Source organism: Paramisgurnus dabryanus, chromosome 20 (genome assembly GCF_030506205.2).
Source record: "Paramisgurnus dabryanus chromosome 20, PD_genome_1.1, whole genome shotgun sequence".
NCBI lineage: Eukaryota > Metazoa > Chordata > Actinopteri > Cypriniformes > Cobitidae > Paramisgurnus > Paramisgurnus dabryanus.
Window position 1 is genome coordinate 9,059,515 of NC_133356.1, and position 21,523 is coordinate 9,081,037.

General features: G+C 38.5%; 1 protein-coding gene across 1 annotated transcript in view; it reads left to right on the forward strand.

The window, feature by feature from the left end:
* Positions 1 to 8,238: 8,238 nt before the first annotated feature.
* Positions 8,239 to 21,523, forward strand: part of dntt (deoxynucleotidyltransferase, terminal) — a 141,496-nt gene continuing 128,211 nt past the window's right edge. The window contains exons 1-2 of the mRNA XM_065296264.1: positions 8,239 to 8,603; positions 11,328 to 11,502. Of these exons, the coding sequence (XP_065152336.1) occupies positions 8,416 to 8,603; positions 11,328 to 11,502 (363 nt within the window). The 5' untranslated portion in view covers positions 8,239 to 8,415. The remainder of the gene's footprint in view (positions 8,604 to 11,327; positions 11,503 to 21,523) is intronic.

Below are 21,523 nucleotides of genomic sequence, written 5' to 3' on the forward strand. Positions count from 1 at the left end.
AGATTAAAGGGGCCATGGCATGAAAATTGGACTTTTTCCATGTTTAAGTGCTATGATTGGGTCCCCAGTGCTTCTATCAACCTAGAAAATGTGAAAAAGATCAACCCAGTAACTTAGTTTTGGTAAACCATTCTCTGCAAGTAACACAGTCTCACCCCATGGCGTCAATATATTTTTTGACGAACTGGGGACTTCAATACTATTATGTCCGTTGCATTCTCTTTCCTATTTTCTTACCATTTTCGCGTCGGTTTAGGGTTAGATTACGCAAAATTAAACAGTGTACGCGAAATTAAATAGTTGTCACCTGGCGTTGGGGTTAGAGTTAGGTTTGGGTAGGGATGTCATTATGTAAATCTAACCCTAAACCGACGCGAAAATGGTAAGAAAATAGGAAAGAGAATGCAACGGACATAATAGCATTGAAGTCCCCAGTTCTTCAAAAAATGACGCGAAAGGTATACCCTCCGCGTCAACATATTGACGCATGGTCAAGTGTCGTCAAATATTAACGCCATGGGGTGAGACTGGGTTGCTGCAAGCATGTGAAAAAATAGGTCGTTGAAATTTGGTTCTCCTTATGATGATTATTATAATAATACCGCCCTTAATCTGCACTGTCCAACCACAGCACTGCCATTTAGTGTAGAGAGAGAGAGAGAGAGAGAGAGAGAGAGAGAGAGAGAGAGAGAGAAAATTCACAGCACAATTGAGTTTGAATTGCAACAAACCACCATCATTGTGATCAATGTTTGCATTTCATCAGCTCATTTGCATTTTAAAGGACACACCCAAAATGGCACATTTTTGCACACACCTACAAAGTGCCAATTTTAACATGTTATAATAAATTATCTATATGGTATTTTGAGCTAAAACTTCACATATGTGCTCTGGGGAAACCAAATATTTATTTGTTATCTTAAAAAAGTCTTGTGCCATGGCCCCTTTAAAGTGTAACTACAGTCTGGCATTGTGTCATTGTACATTCGCGGTAAAAACTGGAGATCAATACCACATGAAACAGAATGAAAACTTCATATCAGTGCTACGTCGTCATATTGCAATGTTCCTGACATTCATCCCGTCAGGTCACGGTTGCAGGTCTCTTGGCTGCTCCTGCGCGCTAATAGGGTTGCAGATGGGATGCGGGGTGGAATTCCCGAAAAGAGAATCTATTATTAGGATCACTGAGATGATCATCCTGGCTTCGGTCCTGTAGATGGACTAGCTACGGTCAGGGTGATACATTTAGCTGTGTTGTGTTTAAAGTTCACATGAAACACAATGTTTATGCTAATCTCATGTTAATCTTGAGTACCTATAGAGTAGTATTGCATCCTTCATATCTACGAGGAGTCCTTAATTTTTACTACATTCATAAAAGACAGATCAACTGTACTGCTACTTTCCTGAAAAACTCGAGCTCCTGGAGGCGTAAGAGTCATAAGCAAGCAACACACACATTATCCCACTATCTCTGGAAAACTTGATTACATTATATGCACTCAGACAACGATTTCCAACAAAACACAGATATTTGCAGTTTTACTTACACCTGCGACTCATGACCCGCTTGGGACCACCCAGTATATCCATTGTTTCCAACATGCTGGGTTCAGTGGGAAGCTGAACAGGTTAATTTCCCTCATGAACAAAAACACACTTCTCTGGTGCTGACGTTGATTTTGTGTCAGCTCTTGGTTGGTGTGTGCGCGCTATTCTGGATGAAGTGCCCATATAAGGACTTCCACTGTACTTCCTGTACTGAAAAGAAGTAAGATTATTACACCACCTTTAATATATATATATCCACATTTAAAGGTCGCGTTCTTCCTGATCCCATTTTTTAAACCCTAGTTAGTGTGTGATGTTGCTATAATAGCATAAATAATACCTGTAAAATGGTAAAGCTCAAAGTTCACTGCCAGGCAATATATTTTCTTCAATAGAATTCCTCTTTAAAAGCCTACAACGAATGGCCGGTTTGGACTACAGCCCTCTATTTCATGCTTTAATGACGTCAGTAAAACGTTTTTTTACTAAACTCCGCCCACAGGAATGTGGCAGTTACCAGCTCTGGCTTAAACGGCTCTGCTAAGCTAAGCTGCTATCGGATCACAACACACTAAACAAACTACACAATCAGAACTCGATTCGTATTTCTAAAGGAGGGACTCCATAGAACAAGGAAGATCAGCCTGTTTTGAGGACAGTGAAAACAGCGCTATACAGATAAGTAAATTGTGTGAAAAATACAGCGTTTTTTACACGTGAAACATGTGTTTTATTGCCCACTATAAACACAATCAAAGCTTCAAAAACACAGAAAGAACGGGACCTTTAATACTGAAGACATTTACATGTAACGAGATTCAGATTCACAAAGGAAATGGCAAAACAGTTACATCATGCCACATTGGGGATATAAGGGCTATAGGTTTTAATAACGTTTGCATTTCCTTTGCAAGAGGTCATTTGCAAATATAACTAAATCATTGTGTCAGAGAGTGATTCGTACCAATATTACAATATTATACATAATATTACATATTACATACATTACATGTTCGACTTCTTTTTTGAAGGTACACGATGCGAATTATCATGTGTTTGGTTCATCATGTCAAAATATGTATTCTGCGCGTCAAGTGAACCTATATGCATCACGTGTCTTGTCAAAATAAGTGCCTGCTGCACAAGCATTTAAAGGGTTTATGATAAAAGAGACGCTCGCGTTTGCCAGATACTCGCATAATATCAGGCGTAATCAGAGTTTACTGTTAAAGCAACACTATGTAGTTTTTTTACCTTTAAATAATGTCTCTAAAATTATTTCAGTGATAGAACAACTTTTAACTGGACAAATTGTACTGTTGCTGCAACCTGAGCAGCCTCCTAGCTGCTACAAGCACACTCTGAAAGTGGCGGTGGAGGGTAGCAAACACAGCCCCGCCCCTCCCCCTGCCTGCAGAAGAGTGTCTGATACCAGGCACTGTTGCGCTTTTCAACCACATGGGGGAGCTGTAAGTCATTTTTACATGGAAACTACATAGTGTTGCTTTAAGGGACTGATATTACGCACTGCCCGAAAATAGTCCCCTTGTTTACTTTCAATGGCAGGGGACTATTTTCAGGCAGTGTGTAATATCACTATGCCTGCTGCCGCAATGTTACATGTTAGCAAAGTCCTTGATTATTACACCAGTTTGAGAGTATAGCCCTAGCCATATCTGCCTAGAAAATCGCAACTTTTAATTTTTTGGCAGTCTTAGTACGGGATGTAACTACAGAGTCAAGTTTTAAATAGGAAAAATATCGAAACTCTTTGGTTATTTTTAATGGTCTAATCAGATTCAACAGAGCTGCCAACTTCTGAGTTCAGCTTGGAGTGAGATTTTTTTTTGGGGGGGGGGGGGGGTTAAATGCCTGAGATTAGAGTCTTTACTATTGTTTTATACACTTATGCTTTCCTTCTGATAAAAGTGCCAAAAAAGTTCTTAAAATCTAATGAATACTGGTCTCTGTAAAATGTATAACTGCAGATGACAGCAGCTTTGATTCAGTTTATCCAGTGAGAAAGAGAAGCGTAAAGTGATGATTTGTGATTGGTGATAGAGGACTGTCACAATCAAATAAACCAAATTAGTAGTTTATATTAAACTAAAGCAAGAGATAATGTGTACGTCAAGACCATATAATTATATTTCGTATATATTATTGTTTATAGATGTCAAATATAAATTGACCTTTTTCTCTTTTATTAAAACCTGTCACCGCAAACATCACGCAGGCTTGTACTGCTTGCAAACATACACACGTGACGCGAGTGATGGTTGATTAAAATTGCTGTTTTCTGAGGGTATCTGCGTGCGTGGAATCCGGGCAATTCTCTGCTTTTCATCCAGACCTTGACGCTTTGTGTGTTCGACTGGTGCGGAGCTGACTGATCGGCGTATGACATCAGAGTCACGCGATAGCAAAGGTAAAGGCGGACCCTTTTGTAACATTTCGACTTGCTCTCGCGGTACTCTGATGTCCTCGCTGCCGAACTTCCTGCGCAGCGCCACATAAAGTGAAATGCTCTTTGACTCTTTGCAGCAAAGTACCAGCAACATGAGAAGTGGTGGCACATAAGACAGTGAAGGTACGCTAAAATATAAAAGTGTCAATAATGTGAGCACTGCTTTAGCTACTTACATCGTGCGTTGCTCTTTCACCATCGCGCAGCCGCGCACTCGCTCTCTGTAGTTTGTAGCTGGCGCTTCGGCATTTGTAGACAATAACTCCACCTTCTTTGATTTGATTCGCCTTCGCATCATTTTGACTTTGACGAGCGCTTTATGCTGTTTGAGGCACGCCAGATAGAGATAGGCGTTTTACAGTATTTACAGTTAGGTATTTTTATAAAATTATTTAATGTCTTTTATTAAACTCAATGGGAATCTAAATGGTGGGCACGAGCCTGCGTGAGAAAATGGATGTGTGGCGTGAGAGCGTGAGAATGGGGTCAATTGCGTGAGTCTCACGGCGAATGCGTGAGAGTTGGCAGCTATGGATTCAATGAATTATGCTAAGCTATGCTAAAAGTGGTACCGCCAGACCCGGAGATCAGCTGAATGGATTCCAAAACGGTAAAAATCAAATGTTTAACTCTAGGGGAGCTGGAAAATTAGCATATTTTCAAAAAAAGTGTAGTGTAAAAAGACATTTACAGGTAACAAGATTCCGTTTCACAAAGGAAATGGCTAAACAGTTAGATCATGCCACATTGTGGTTATAAGCGCTATAGCTTTTAATAAAATTAGCATTTCCTTTGCAAGAGGTTGTTTGCAAAATTAACTAAACCATTGTGTGAGAGAGTGACAACATAACTAGTAGTCAAGTATTGTTCTGTTCACACAGGGCTTTACTGAAAATTAGTCTGTGTTGACATTGTATTTCTTATATTATCTATAGATTATTCTGTGTTTTTCCCTACATCTATTCATGTAAAGCTGCTTTGAAACAATTAACAATTGTGAAAGCGCTATTTAAATAAAATTGAATTAAAATAAAATTGAATTAGAATTGAATTACTCATAGCAGTGACAACTGTATCCTTCTGCTGTGTAAGCGTGACTTCTTTCTCAATATAAGTGCACCTGTGAATGCGACAGAGTCGCAGGCAGTGCAATTATATCTAAACTTATTCTTTACCTTGTGTGGTTATTTATGGCTATAAGTTGACACTGTCGTCTGAACCACATGCAAAAAACTTTCTCATGCACGCATCTATTCTTGTTGTGAACAAGAATTAATTATGGCACTATTGGTTTACTTCATAACATTTAAAGTCAAGCTCAGATCAGAAACCATTTATCATGCTTTTTTTGTTCTGGACTTGATCCAAACCTGCACCGAGATGAAGAATGGAGAGGAAGTTGATTTACAATTACATAAACTCCACCGTAGGACAGCAGTTAACCCCCGGCATCAAGTTAATGAAAGTCATAGCATCACTGTCAGAAACACACACACATTTATTCTCGTGAAGCTTTTTACCCGAGGTTATGAAAAAAAGACCTGCAATGTGTGTGTGATCTATTAAAAATATATCTGTTAAAACGGAAAACGATGAATATAGTGACAAGGCGATGTGATTGTCAAATATGGAAACTGATCGACAGGAAGCAAAAAATAAATAAATGTGGCTGGGTCCAAAACATGTACTGGAGTAGATGCCATTTTCTTGCATTCTGGTGCCTTTAAATTAAACAATTGCTTTTATAGCCTACACGCTTTGTTTGCCTTGCTGTGTTGCGGTCGTGCAGCAGGCAAAAGTAGTAAAAACACGAAATGGAGTTTAATTTATATGACCCCAAAATGAGCCAAGTGGAATGGAATTTAAGGAAGCAGCAGCATGGAAGTCAAGGCTACAGCTAAAAACGGAAAGGAGTTTAATTTATTAGGGATTTAATAGGGATTTATTAGAGAAAAAGTAAGTGGCTTCAATATCTTTGGTCTAAAAAAGTGTGTGGGCCTTGTCCTACTTGTTTGCGCGACTGGACACACCCCATTCAGTCAGGAACGGTCACTGTTGCTCGTGTCGCCGGAAGTTGCCAAGCTTCCTTTGAAATCAATGAGATTGTGTCGCTCTGCTACTTTTAGTTACGGCTAGTCTGAATGAAGCTTAAAGCAACACCAAAGAGTTTTTTTTTACCTTAAAATAACGTTTCCAAAAAAGTTTCAGCCGTTCATCCACTCGAAACAGGGTGAACGGCACTTTCACATTCGCTTTGTAGCCCTCTATCGGCCAAAACCGCACTAAAAGAAGTTTCCAACGTCGAGTCGGGGTCCTGTAGTTCGAGTGAAAACTTGCTTTACGACAGACCTACAATCCAATCAGAGGCAGCTATGCTGCAGTTTTTAGGACAGTGGTAATGGACAATTACACTTCTAACCTGTAGAGAGAGCAAAGAGCAAAAACTCTTTAGTGTTGCTTTAAAGGGATAGTTCGGCCAAAAATGATATTAAACCCATGATTTACTCACCCCCAAGCTGTCCGAGTTGTAATGTCCATCGTTTTTCGGACAAACACATTTTCGGATATTTTAGAAAATGTTTTAGATCTTTCAGTTGATTAAATGTAATGTTACGGGGTCCACGACCTTCAAGTCCAAAAAAAGTGCGTCCATCCTTCACAAAATAAATCCAAACGGGTCCAGGATTATAAACAAAGGTCTTCTGATGGTAATCCGTGCGGTGTTGTTGTAGAAATATCCATATTTAAAACTTTATTAACGTAAATAAATACCTTCCGGTAGCACCGCCATCTTAGACTCCTCTGTATTCAGGAGAGAGTATTAGCGTAGTGTACGCACTTTTCTTAGTGACGTATGACAAATTCGGAGGGCGGGGGCACAGAGCAGCAGCAGAGTAGCCTCCGTAGGCTGCGTAAACTCTCATCCTGAATGCGGACGCGTTTGGATTTATTTTGTGAAGGATGGACGCACTTTTTTGGACTTGAAGGTCATAGAACTGAAAGATCTTTTTCTAAAATATCCGAAAATGTGTTTGTCTAAAAAACGATGGACATATGCAACTCGGACAGCTTGGGGGTGAGTAAATCATGGGTTTAATATCATTTTTGGCGAACTATCCCTTTAAAGCATTATTCAGACCACCAGCGAGTTTCTCGTCTCTTGCAATCTGGTTGTCATAAACAAATGAGTACCATCCACTCCAGTAACTCAAGAGAGACGGATGACGTGAACTACACTGCTTCGCTCCCTTTGGTAGTCCCAAAATTCGCTCATTGTTTGCATAAAATTAAACTTTCCTTAACTTTCTCGCACTTTTGCTCGTGTCGCCAAGCTTTCATTGAAATGAATAAGATCACGTCGCTCTTCTACTGTTGGTCGCTGGCTGTCTGAATGGGGCGTAACATTTTATGCTGCATATGTCAGAAATGACTTGGATAAGACCCGAGTGCTCATCTGTGGTCTCTTAGCCGAGAAAACTCACAATGTGTCATTCATGTCAACAGCATCTTTCTAAGTCTGATCTGTGGTGACAGCTTAGCCAACATCCCAAAAAATTGAGATAAAGCTGAACAAAATAACCCAGAAATCAACAAATCGTTAACAAAAATAAAGCATCATTAGGAAGCGAATGAGTGGGCTGTGGGACACAGTGTGTGTATCTTTAAAGAAGAGGTATAATGAAGATCTAAAAAGTCCTCGATGACCAGTTCATCTTCACATATGGTACTTTGCATCCATTCAGCAGTTAATGAAGAGTTTCTTCTTAGCGGGAAGCTCATTATCTCCATCAGGCAGATGGTGCGGTGTTAGGAACACAACAGTGTGTTGAACTACATTGTGAGGAAACTGCTGGATGTTATTGGACAGCTGTACTAACACCGCTTTATTTAAAAAAACGCAGTGATATGCATAAATGCTGACAAAAACAGATTATAAGATGCAAAATGTTTAATTTATAAGTAGTCAATCTGATTTCAGCACTACATTCAAGATATATGGTCGGTGTCATCAGTTGGTAAATGATGGTGATCAATGATCAAACACTGTTACCAAGTTCCACTTATGAATGCAATGTTCTTGTTTTTCATTTATCAGACACTATCACTGATATGTTTTTTCGCTTTGTCCCTCCATCTCTCCATCCATCTGTTCTCTATAGTTCTGGATGTGCCCTATCACAACAAGTGCCAACTCTCAGACACCTGTTGCAAGACTTTCCAACTCTCTGCCAAACCATGAACAAACCCCACCAACTGCCACTTTCTTTTTCAAAGAAAATAAGACATCACAACAATCAATGTCTTTATCCACACACAAAATACAACCAGAGAAGAAGAGACTGAAGTCTCAGGCCCTGTTGCCATTACCAAGAGTTTGAAGGACGTCGGAGATGTTTCAGACAACTCTTTTGGCTCGGAAGCGACGACGGCCTGAAGCGACCTTATCTCAGGGTCACGAAAAGGTGAAGTTCGGAGATGTGGTACTGTATGTGGTGGAGAAGAGAATGGGAAAGAGCAGGAGGAATTTTCTCTCAAATCTCGCCAGATCCAAGGGATTCTGTGTGGATGACAGTCTCAGGTACGTCACGGAGACCAGAACACATCTGACACATGAGCCAATGTTATACATCAACCAAACAATTCTGACTACTTTTTGACCTTTTTTTAAACATTATTCTGGGTAGAATATAAGATAAAGAGATGAGTTCATCCTACATTGTAGAAATGCATTGTTGCACTTAAATGTTTAAGTTTAAACAACTTGAATTAATAAGTCATTTCAACTTTTTGCTTTATAAATTATAAAAATAAAGTTGTAATAACTTAAGCCCATTCAACTTTATTTTTTTAATTTATATCAACTCCTCACTGGTCAAATGACTTAATTAAATTAAAGTTGTTTATACTCAAATTTTTTAAGTGCTTTTATTATTATTATTATCTGAAGTTTCTTGATCAACTCAAAATACAATGTTGACTGTTTTCAGTTAATAAAAATAAAGTGTGCAATGATTATTCTCTTAAATCATTCAAATCAAGTTTTCCCATTAGAAATAATTTTCATATTCAGAGGTTGTGACTTGCATAGATATCTGCAGAAAGCAATTTAAGGATATTTTTTCATTGTTTATAAAGTTATTATTCATTTTAATCCAAATCATGACAATCATGAATGAGAAGGTCTGCCGCTGTCTTGTTTATTTTATAGACTGAGTTAAATACACTGTGAGAAAAAATGTCCCAACCTGTCACCGGGGCAGTACCCTTTAAAGTAAAACACCACTGTTTTTAAATATTTTACTATGTTCTTCCCTCAACTTAGACAATTTAATACATCCCTATCTTTATTTTATGCGAGCACTTAATCTTTGTACAGCACATCGTAAATATGTTAGCATTTATCCTACCCCCATTAATTCCTTAGGATCCAAACAGGGATGAATTTAGAAGCCACCAAACACTTCAATGTTTTCCCTATTTAAAGACTGTTACATGAGTAGTTACACGAGTAAGTATGGTGGCACAAAATAAAAAGATTTTTTAAGCAACTTTTTAATCGGATAAGTATATTATATGGTGGAAGAGCACTTAGTTTGCAGCACTTCGACCTTGGCGTGCAGTAACATCATCACTCCTGACTACTCCCCCTCTCGCTCAAACTTCCATTAATATTGTTATATATGAATCTTTCATGTTCTAAAAAACTTTCAGAAACTTCTGCGAACCCTGCTGAAGTGCATTCGGCACAGAAATACTCTGTCATACACCAACTGTTTTTTTGACACTTTGGAAACCAACTCTTAAACAGTGTTAATAAGTCAGATTGCATGAAATAGCATCTTTAAAATATATATTTTTATGCAATGGGCAGACGATTTTATCTAAAGCGACATACAGTGCATTACAAGCTAGAAATTTTTATTAGTATTTGCGTACCCATGACCTTTCACATTGCAAATGCAATGCTCTACCCCTGAGCTACACAGTAACACTACATAAAATAAAGCAAACATATCCAAAGCAACATAAAAGCATGTGTTGTGTCCATCCGTCTCACTGAATTCAAACGGCTCTTGTTTCTCTGTGTGTTTGTATAGAAGCGGTCCAGGGCCGCATGGCACGGGTGCCAGTTTGTGCAGGTGGAGGGGCACCGGTGGGAGTTGTTTAGGTAGATGGGCATAACAGCAGCCAGCAGTTTATCGTAGCATAGCGTGCCATAGCCAGCTGAGGGATGGCACCGTTCCCAGAAATACAGCTTGTGCTACAGCACGCTACGACTGCACGGCGCGCCTCTGCAGCCAACCGCAGGAAACAGATCATGATGAGCAGAAAACTGACATTTTATAAGCCAGCCAGGATTTGATATCAGTAGGAGTCTGATAATACAATGTGCCACATTATATCCCCTGGTATTATTAAAGAAAGAAAACAGTCACACGCACAAACATCTCTTTTTAGAAGCGGCACACACTGCACAGAGAGACATGCTGTAGTTAGTCACATGTCCTCCTATTATATTAATGACCTACATCAAATTAACCATCCAAATCTATCAAATCCTGAATTGTAAATAGCAATTACATAAAACATACAAAATTAAAGTGCCTAGAGGAAAATTGTATTGCTCAAGGGTAACTGTTTTATAGCTTTGGGTACTAATAGTATCATGTTTCGTTTAAGTATCCGGTTTGTCTTGGATGTTTCTCCTGAAATAGACCCAAATGGATCAATTATTGACCGTAACAGAAACAGTATAAAGCAAATATATAAAAGCAGAGCTCAGATTATTTTCTATGATACAGTATGACACTGTATACTACGGATTTTAGTTTATCAGTCAACAGTTAACCTTGGTTTGATGTCTGACTCTGATTAATACATTCATATAGACAAGCAGTATCCAAACATTCATGCCAGGTTAAAGGTGGGGTGCATGATCTCTGAAAGCCAATGTTGATATTTGAAATCACCTAAACAAACATCCCCCTCCCTCAATCGAATCAAAACCTTCTTTTGATAGACCCACCCCACATGTACGCAACCCAAGCAATGATGTCGGTTAGTAGACACGCCCCTTACTGCTGATTGGCTACAAGTGTATTTTGGTACTCGGCCCGACTCCCTTTTCCAAAGTGTTTTTCAAAAATCATGCACCCCGCCTTTAATTCTGTTTTCAGTGTAAAAGATTTCTGTATAATCTGATTTAGAAATTATAAACAATGTGTGCATATAATATTATATGAATATTACCAGAATCCATTATGTGTTCCCACAGTCTCATGGTGTTTGTCTGTGTTAACAGTGATCATGTGACTCACGTGGTATCTGAGGGCAACACAGCACAAGAACTCTGGAAGTGGCTAGAGGAACACGATCTGAAGGAACCTCAAGATAAACACGTGCTGAACATCAACTGGTTTACTGAAAGCATGAGCGCTGGGCAACCGGTACCTGTGGAAATGAAACATTATATACCCGTGAGTGAACCTGCAATATCTGAGAGAAATGCTTTATGTCTTTATTTATTTAGTCAACATTATTGACGCAAATATTCACATGAGAATATTAACCCAAGATTTTGTACAGCTTTGAAATATTAAAACATTGCAAGACCGTTTAAAAATAAATACTGGGCAAACAATGTTAAAGCAACACCAAAGAGGTTTTTTTTTACCTTAAAATAACGTTTCCAAAAAAGTTTCAGTGGTTCATCCACTCAAAACAGGGTGAATGGCACTTTCACATTCGCTTTGCAGCCCTCTATCGGCCAAAACCGCACTAAAGGAGTTTCCAACCGTCGGTTAGTGGTCCTGTAGTTTGAGTGAAAACTACAAAAACTTGCTTTACGGCAGACCTACAATCCAATCAGAGCCAGCTATGCTGCAGTATTTACGACAGTGGTAATGAACAATTATGCGTCTAACCTGTAGGAGCAAAGAGCAAAAACTCTTTAGTGTTGCTTTAAAGTTGAAATGTAACAAATGTATAATGTTTTGGGTGTTAATTGTGGTGGTAACAACATTGGAGCACTGGGTGGCGCTGTGTCCTCAAAAGAATTTTTCTGTGGGGCTACACTATAAAAAAAAACACATAAATGGCATAGAAATTTGAATTAAAATTTAAACGCATGGAGGTGTTTTGAAAAATGCTTAAAAAATGTCCAACTGGTTTAAAGCAACACTAAAGAGTTATTGCTCTTTGCTCCCCCTACAGGTTAGACGCATAATTGTACATTAGCACTGTCGTAAATACTGCAGCATATCTGGCTCTGATTGGATTGTAGGTCTGCCGTAAAGCAAGTTTTTGTAGTTTTCACTCGAACTACAGGACCACTACCCGACGGTTGGAAACTTCTTTAGTGCGGTTTTGGCTGATAGAGGGCTGCAAAGCGAATCTGAAAGTGCCATTCACCCTGTTTTGAGTTGATGAACCACTGAAATGTTTTTGGAAACGTTATTTTAAGGTAAAGAAAACTCTTTGGTGTTGCTTTAACTTAGCATTAACAGCGCAAAGGGTCACGGGAATTGGTCCCAGTGGGAAGAGGGGGCACAACCTAACGCTTTTTGGTTTTGGCTCAATCATTCAAAAAATATTTGAGTTTGATTAATTATATTTTTACACAAGCAACACACACATCTCTGTTACAAATGACCATTTGAAGTTTGTTTCTAGTACTTACCATTCTTGGACAATTACACCAAACGTGACAGAAGTGCAAACGTTACAACTTACCCCATAGGTGGGGTCAATTGTAAAAGGCAGGGGGTTAGTTGTAACACTTGCAAAAAATTAAGTTTGCAGGCAAATATTTCAATATTATTTTGACTTGAAGTGGATATTGTTTATATATCTGTTTATAATAGACAGGTATCTACACTATTCATCCCTCATCTAACCATTGTTCAATTATAAAGGGATACAAATGTCTAAATATGTGAGAAAAGGCAGCACAATTATGACAAAGTCTGTATTTTATATGTGACCCAGTCTGTAAAATCCGTACTAAAGTCTCAAAATTAAATTCTAAGATAATAAAAAATTCTAAGTCTGATTTTAGCCATTCATTTCATTATGATTTCAATTTTTGACATGACTTTATTCAATCAATATTAAAGATATGAACAATAATAACATGTAACACAATTTTTGATAAAACAGGCACATTTATTTTGTTGTCAGCCAGCAATCATTCGTGTGTAGCCTATTTAAAACAACGGCAAGAATTATGCTAACATTAGCGTTTTCATATCGGAAGTGCTGAGGGGTTAGTGTAACACACCGTTACATTTAACCCCGCTGGGTCAAAATATTTTCAAGCCCACCAAAAAAGTTGCTAAGAGCTGCAGACATATTTCAAAACGATGCTATGTTTTAGTCAACAAGACACTGATTAATATGACATAGCATTGGAACCGTAAAAAACATACAATGAAAAAATAACTTACACACCACCAAAATACTTGTTCATCAATATCTCTACGGAAAAAACATTAATTTGCGGGAGATCATCTTTTGGCAGCGTGAACACAATACGGGAACAACAAATCGCTTAACCCTGTGCAACAATGTAAATGGTTTGTGTTACAACTAACCCCTACTGATAAAAAGTGTACCTTGTAATGCACTGTAAGTTGCTTTTGATAAAAATGCCAGTCAAATTCAAAAATGTATATCATCTTCCTTTTGATCTTTAACATTTAAAAATCTCATAGCCTGCAGTCACTCATGACTGTTTAAAAACATCAATTCTTTTTTAAAATGACGTGAATTCAGCCGTTTAACCTTAGAATTGTTCTGTTATTTCCAAAATGCATTTTTGTACTCATCCGGCACATGCATTGAGTCCTAACACATTGCAGGCACTTTTCTATAGAAAGCAACTTCACCGCCACTTTGGGAAATAATAGCAAAGGACAATGTGTTTCACCTGTTGGTCACAGAAGTACATTTGAAAGGCTGTAAGCCCAGCGGCTGTCAGCCCCAGAGTGATGTTTAATACAGCAGCAAATAAAAGCATCAGTGTGACGGGCGACCCTCGTAGTGCATCACTAACTGACGCTAAAGACCGATTCTTCATCGCTGGACAACACCACAGGCGCTTCCACAGCATATGTGTCCCATATAAAGAAATATGCTGCCTGTTTCAGAAGCTCCATTAATCTTTCTTCTCTTTCTCAGTGGGGATAAAGATGAACAGAAGTTGTCCATCTTGCGTCACCGCCAACAGTGCTCAGAAAGCTAAGCTCCTGCCAGGCGTCCTGAAGGACTTGAGTTTGTCTTTTAGACGGTCTTATTACTATAGAATGTGCTGTTTACTTTAATCCAACATATGTTAGGCCTTTAAGCATTGAAGATGCTGTAAAGAGCTTTGATTGATCAAATAAATCAATGATGCAGGATGATAATTAACTTGCTACATTAAATGAGTCATTCACCCCCAAATTAAAATTGATTACGGGCAGAACTCTCATTGTTTAGTCACTCTCATTTCAGTCCAAACCTACGGACATAGGAAGCAATGTTTTTTTTTTAATGGGGTTTTAGGTTAAGCTCTAAATAAGATCTTGGGTTAACACAAGCCCAAAATATCTACACGTTTTAATCTACGACACAAAAACACACCAGTAATACCCCCACCACTTGTGACTTTTCAAAGCTTTAACGTGTCTTTAAAAGGGCATGTGCTAACAAAGTTGCTACATGGGACCTCAGACATTGTGGAGGACTTTAAAAAGCACCTATTGTCCGATTCACTATTTTACATTTCCTGTGGTGTGTAGGTGTGTATTAGTACATGTGAACGATGTGCAGGAGATACAAACCCCAAAGAAAACGATGACGCAAGTTATTGTTTTCAAAGTAAATCTCTTTTCTTGGACTACAACAAACACACGGATTGTAGGCAACAGTTTACTTCCTGGGATTGGTGATGTAGACAAGACCGACATTATCATAATTCCTCCCGCTTCGGACTCACATCCTGTAAGTTAACTCCTGTTAGCATTGCATTGTGAGCAAATCTTTCAAACATGGTAAGGAGCGTCACATTTCTGGCTGACGTCAGAGGTATTCAGGCCAATCACAACGTACAGATTAGCTGACCAATCAGTGATTTTCAGTTTTGGCACAAAATCAATCCGTTTGAGAAAAGCAGTATATCTGGAGTTACAAAAATGTACGGTATGTGGAAAATTATGTGTTTTTAACCATAAACCCCAGGAACACTTTGTAATACCAAATTCACAAAATAATGTTGTTTTTTAACAATGAAATAGGTACACTTTAAACGTCATCACGCATGAAAATCACGCATGGGCACAATTCCCAAGAAAGATTCATCAAAATAATATATCCCCATGAGGAAACATGTTTTTAAATGTATTTAATAAGGAGGAGCTGTCCGAAGCTTTGTGGTGATGACGTTGAGAAGACCATGATGTATTTCGCTTATAGCCTAAGGTTTGCATTTAGACTTTAAAATTTATAAATGTTATGTTTATCTATGAAGATAATCTTGTTAGACAAAATATGTAAGTGTTATAAACTTTTGTTAAACACAGATCTTCTTATTTGCGATAAACCAGACGTATATGGGAAAAATGTACATGCTTTTTGGCGAGGGAACCAACTCTTCAGTGGAACTGCAGATTTTTGTTTAAAAAACATACATTCTCGACTGAAATGCTTTCAAAACTTTAAATTTTTGCACAATAACAGAAATATTTCCTAAATCCGTCTGCTCAACGCCTATCAACCTGAAATGGTTTTTAATTGAAAACAGCTCATTTGTATAGGGCTTATTTGCAAACACCGGAAGTAGCTAACAGCGGCCATCTTGTTGACATGACATCTGTCCTGCCCCTAGCCGCACGTAGATTTGAGTTGAGGGGAGCAGTAGCTTCATCTCGTCGGTATCAAGAGAAGATAAGCTTGATTGGTGTGGAACTATATGAAATAGACCCAATAGCCTTAAGTAAAGATCCGTCCTTATTGCCAGGCGTAACTTATCCGGATATTTATAATTATATCGTTCATACAGTATCCGCATACATACAAGCACTGAAGGGCCGTTCACATTATAACTATAACTATAACTATAACTATAACTATAACTATAACTATATATATATATATATATATATATATATATATATATATATATATATATATATATATATATATATATATATATATATATATATATATATATTTATAAGCGTCCACATCACCAAACGATAGGTTTATGCTAATTCGCTCACGGCACTCACGCAAATCACTTGCCTTTAATATTGCTTGTAATAAAAACTTTTGCAGATGTCCTCAACACGCTGCGTTTCGCGTAACTCTAAACAGTGAATCTAATAGTTTGTGTAATCTCTTACCTTAGTGAATCTAATAGTTTGTGTAATCTTACCTTTTGGCATAACAGTTAGTTAATGTAATAGATTAAAAAGCATTACGTAGTCAATTTTCACAGCAACTGCAGGTAATCTTGTGTTATAGACCTCAGCAATGAGCTTCACTGTCATTTTAAGTATTCGTGCACTTGAAGTTCAAATAGATTTTAATGCTATCAATGGTTTATCCTTCATCAGATGGGAAAAATCGCTCAGAAAGTGATCCCAATGATGTCGTTCATTGCATCTGTATCGTAATAGTTTTGGTGTGAGCTCCACTATTCTCTTTAATGTAAACGATTTTCAAAACTATATATTATCGTTATAATGTGAACGGCCCTTAATTCCCTACCTAGTATCAAGTTTAAAAAAGGCGTACGACTCAATGTCTAACTGTGGGTTCACACCAGATGCGAGTTCAACGATTTGTGCGAGTAGATTACATACAAAGTCAATGCAAAGACGCGATCAGACGCGACCTCGCGTGGAGCGATCCGAATGATATGGGCGGCGCGTTTGCCGTGAAAGGTACAAGTCATAAACCCCGCCCTCTCCATTCAAACGAATGGGACTCTGCTCTAAATAAAAAAATATTTACACTTCCAATAAAAGTTTCCGAAAGATGGTTTTGGTCCTTTCAAGTAGTTGTTATCACGCTAATATATGTTCCAGTGTTCATTATTGTGGTAAGTTTCATTTTAGCTTGTAATTTGATGCAATAGAAACGGGGCGTGACGTTATGATTGGTCGCGCGGGCGATTGGGCAGAAGTTTGATACCGCAGCTCCGCCTCTGGCTCCACGGACGATTCCTTCTGCGCATGCCTTGGCTCCAAACTGACGTTTTTACGTAACATGGCGGCGACCGTGATCTGACATTTTTGGCTTCAATTCATTACAATGGTGGGAGGCGACGTCGCGTCGTCCATCTTTTTTTACAGTCTATGGTTTACACCAGCCGCGGTAGAGGCGTGAAGCGCGAGTGATTTCAATGTTAAGTCAATCTGGAGGTCTCGCGGCGCAGATGTTGGCGCAGTTCATGCAATTCCGCCTCATTCGCACGTCTAGATAGTTTGACACGAATTTACGGCTGATGCCCGAGTTGAAATATTTTAACTTTGAACCGCGCCGTTTATTTCCCCCCTTTAGTAAAGTGACTAAATACAAACCGGTATCTCTCGATAAATGCACAATCAACATCAGCCATCCTGCAAACAGACAACCATATAGCACTTGCCCCTCCCACAAGAAGCGGATTTTGCCTTTGACGCGGGTCAAATGCTTGCTTTTTTATGCGTCTACTTCGATCTCGTGGCGTGAATGAGGCTTGTTCTAGTAATGAAGTGATTACAGGAAGAGTCTTAGAAGCCCCTCCCATGACGTGAATTTCTGTGTGAATGTCTCGATGACTAGAATTTCATGCACGGCTTTCACGTGTGAATAAAGCGAGTAAACTCAAAATGTGTGTGTTTAGTGCCAACCCAGATGGGGTAGTGCGAATTTGACGCCTTAAATGCGGCTGGTGTGAATCCACAGTAATGCTACTTATTCACCAAATGCGAAGCGTTCCTCACTGTAGATTACTCGCGGGATTTAACTTTGTGTCATGCATATTTTTCGATTGAGTTGAATATTTAAAACTTGCACACAGACGCATTTGAGGTGAATAGTGCATGTTTTTCGCAGCAATCTGCGTCATTCGCATCACCCTATGCGAGTTCACGCGTCTTTGCATTGACTTTGTATGTAATCTACTCGCGCAAATTGATGAATTCGCTTTTGGTGTATACGCCCCATAAGGCTCGTAAAGCGCTCATCTCCCTTGTTGTGTATCATATATTTCATATCAAAAAGGCATATATTTTCAATAACAATGAAGAAAATGTTTTTTAATAAGAACGAGTGTTTATCAAGAATAGAAGTATTTATTGGGTAGGGTAAGGGGTTGATGTAAGGTAGGGCTTTTTATTCTCCTAGTAATGCAGCATCCATTTAATAATTTTAATAAATATAATCATGTACACTTTGTGTTATTATTGCATCCTGTTAATGTACAAAAATCTCTAAGTGCAAAAAGTATCTGCAAATATAAGTATAGATAGCATCCAGTTACTATTTTTCACCTACTTAGCATATCGCTGCTTGGAAAATGCTGCTATTGTCCCTTAGTGTAAATAAAATATATCACTATTTTCACAGTCCAATTAGTATATTTTAAGTGTAAATAGCAGATGCGTTACAATGACATGAGAGTGAGTATATAATGCTCCTTTAGCATCTTTCTCTAAACTATTCTTTAATAATGATGAACGTTGTGCGTGTGAGATGTAAGGGTGCTGCGGTTGTAGAGCTGCACAGCTATTAAAAGTTGGCGCTCTAAAAATATTGCACTTTCAACAGCCTTTAGCCCTTAGCTCTCCTGAAAAGAAAGTGCAGCTATTATACCTACTGAAAAGATTGTAAGACACGCAGATAAATGCTCCTCTCGCTGGCGTCTAGACGGATGGGCTGTGGAGGAAGAAAATAAGCCAGTTTGTCCTCAGAGACATCTGCTCCTTTATTAGTCACGCACTTGAAGCGGAAGTCAGGGCTCAGTCAGATGGGATATGAACTCGAACCCTCCTAGTGTTTGAGGTTTGATCTCATTAACCCGAGCGGACACAGATCACCTGCTCGTGTGTTGGTCATTAACCTGGAGCAGACGGCGACTCTAAACACACCTGTATTCATTTAATTCTTTTTGTTCGTCTTTGGCACTGCCAAAAATCCTCTTTTTCAACCTCATGAAGTAATTAGGACTTGTTTTCAGAGAAAAATGCTGTAAAATGCTTTTGCTGAAACAAACAAACACAAAGCAATATTAAAATCAATCAAGCGTAAATACATTTCCGTGAATAAATTGCGAAAATACTACAAAACCCTTTGAGAAATACAAATAAAGGAAAATAGAACGAGAAACTGAAACAATGTATACAGATTTAAAAACAAATGAAAAATCTTTAGGTTAACATCGAGATACACATGAGAGACAACTGAGGCCTTTTTAAAAAAAAAAAAAATCATTTTTTAATCTCATGCAATGTAAGAGAAACAATCAAGTTTTTTTCCCTTAGAGATCTTCTGTACATTTTTCAATTGGAACCGACTGTCCTTTGCTTTATTGTCTATGGTTAGTTGCATTCAATGAAGATACGACTGCCGTCAGACACCTACACACAGCAAGATCTTGAGTCATAGGAATGTAAATTACATTTGAAAGTGCCTTTAACTATCCTAACTTAATAGGCAAAAAGTACAAAGATTAGTTTCTGACTTGGCCCGGTATAGATTTAATAGAGACATTATATCCAGATGTATTTTTTGCTTTTAAAAGAGGTGAATGCCCTGAGAGTGAATAAATGGGAGTAATTTTTCTCACTTCTGAACGGTTGGTACTTTTGCTCGGGGGAAGAGAAGATATCAGCTCTTTTTCACTCAAGCACGAACGCCGCCTCTTAACATGGCTCTCTGTCAGAACAGCATGTTAGCATTTACGCTCACTGCATCTCTGAATCAGCCATTATCACAATGGGACCAGAAGATTGTGCAGGTAATTTCCATGGGTGCAGATTTCCATTGTGTCAGGCAATTATTCCCAGTAGTCCTGCCATTACTGCTGTAATCCCGGGGGTTGAACTGAGGTTGAATATTTCTTCCTCCAAAAAATCTAATGCATTCGCAAGGAATCAACAGGACATACTGAATTCATAATAGCAGTAATTGTTAAGCTGTAATTGATGTTGACGCGTTTGTCCTTTGGATTCGAGCCATTATCTTCTTCCTGTGACTCAAAGGAGAGTCAGTTCAACTCTTCTGTACCTTTGAAGCAATCTGCCATCTCATAACTAACTACAGTTTTGCAAGAAATGTCTGTGGGGTTTCCTTGTGCAAAATCTGCCACAAATGCTTGGGTTGTAGGCTGTTGTATGATGCTAAATATGAGAATAGTATTAGCAAACATCATTAGCAATATCAAGTATTGTATACTGTATGATATAATTCCTTATATACAGTCTAGAGCTTTTAGAAACTGCATTTCTCAGATGTGTGTTCATATCTGATCTCAGGGGAATTCATACATATTTTACAAGTTGGCAAATTCATTGTAAGGCTGCACGATATGTTGTTTCAGCAGCAAAATATTCACATTGCAGAAGATGCAGAGCATTTTTTAAAAGGAAAACTTTTTTGGATGCACTTTATGAGAACGGTTTCAATTGGCAAAGAGAAACCACAGATTTCTTTTGTGAGAACCATATGATTATTAGAAAAACAAACAAGCTGCAAGCAGTGATGGCGGCCCCTCACATGATGTTGGTATCGCTATATGGTAGTGTTGTAGTCAAGAAGACCACCTAAAACGAGACCAAGTCATGACCAAGGCAGGCCGAGACCGAGACACGACCAAGACTTTGAAAGGTCAAGACCAAGTCAAGACCAAGACTTTGAAAGGTCAAGACCAAGTCAAGACCAAGACAGGCCGAGACCAAGTCAAGACCAAGACCAGTGCAAGTCACTGCATTGAAACACTTATGATAAAATGTGGAAAATGCATATGATTAGGCACTTCTCGTTTGTGTGTGTGTGAGAGAGAGAGAGAGAGAGAGAGAGAGAGAGAGAGAGAGAGAGAGAGAGAGAGAGAGAGAGAGAGAGAGAGAGAGAGAGAGAGACAGAGAGAGAGACAGAGACAGAGAGAGATGATAAAATAATACAAAAAAAAATAATAATAAATTGTCACCGTAAAAATCTGTAAATTATAATAATTATAATAATTATTTAGTAATTAATGATAAAAAATAATTTCGTGATATGCCATCAGTTGTGGTCTTGATCGGTCTTGAAATAAAATTCAGAGTCCTCTTCAACTGAGACCGAGACGAGACCGAGTAAAAATGCGGTCATTTCCGAGACGAGACCAAGACCTTTAAAAAGTGGTCTAAAGACCGGTCTCGAGTACTACAACACTACTACATGGTGGCTCCCACAAAACGATGCACGGTGGGCACGTACAATAACGTGGGTAAATATCAGTAGATTGTTTTTACTGACCAGTTTGGAGAATGT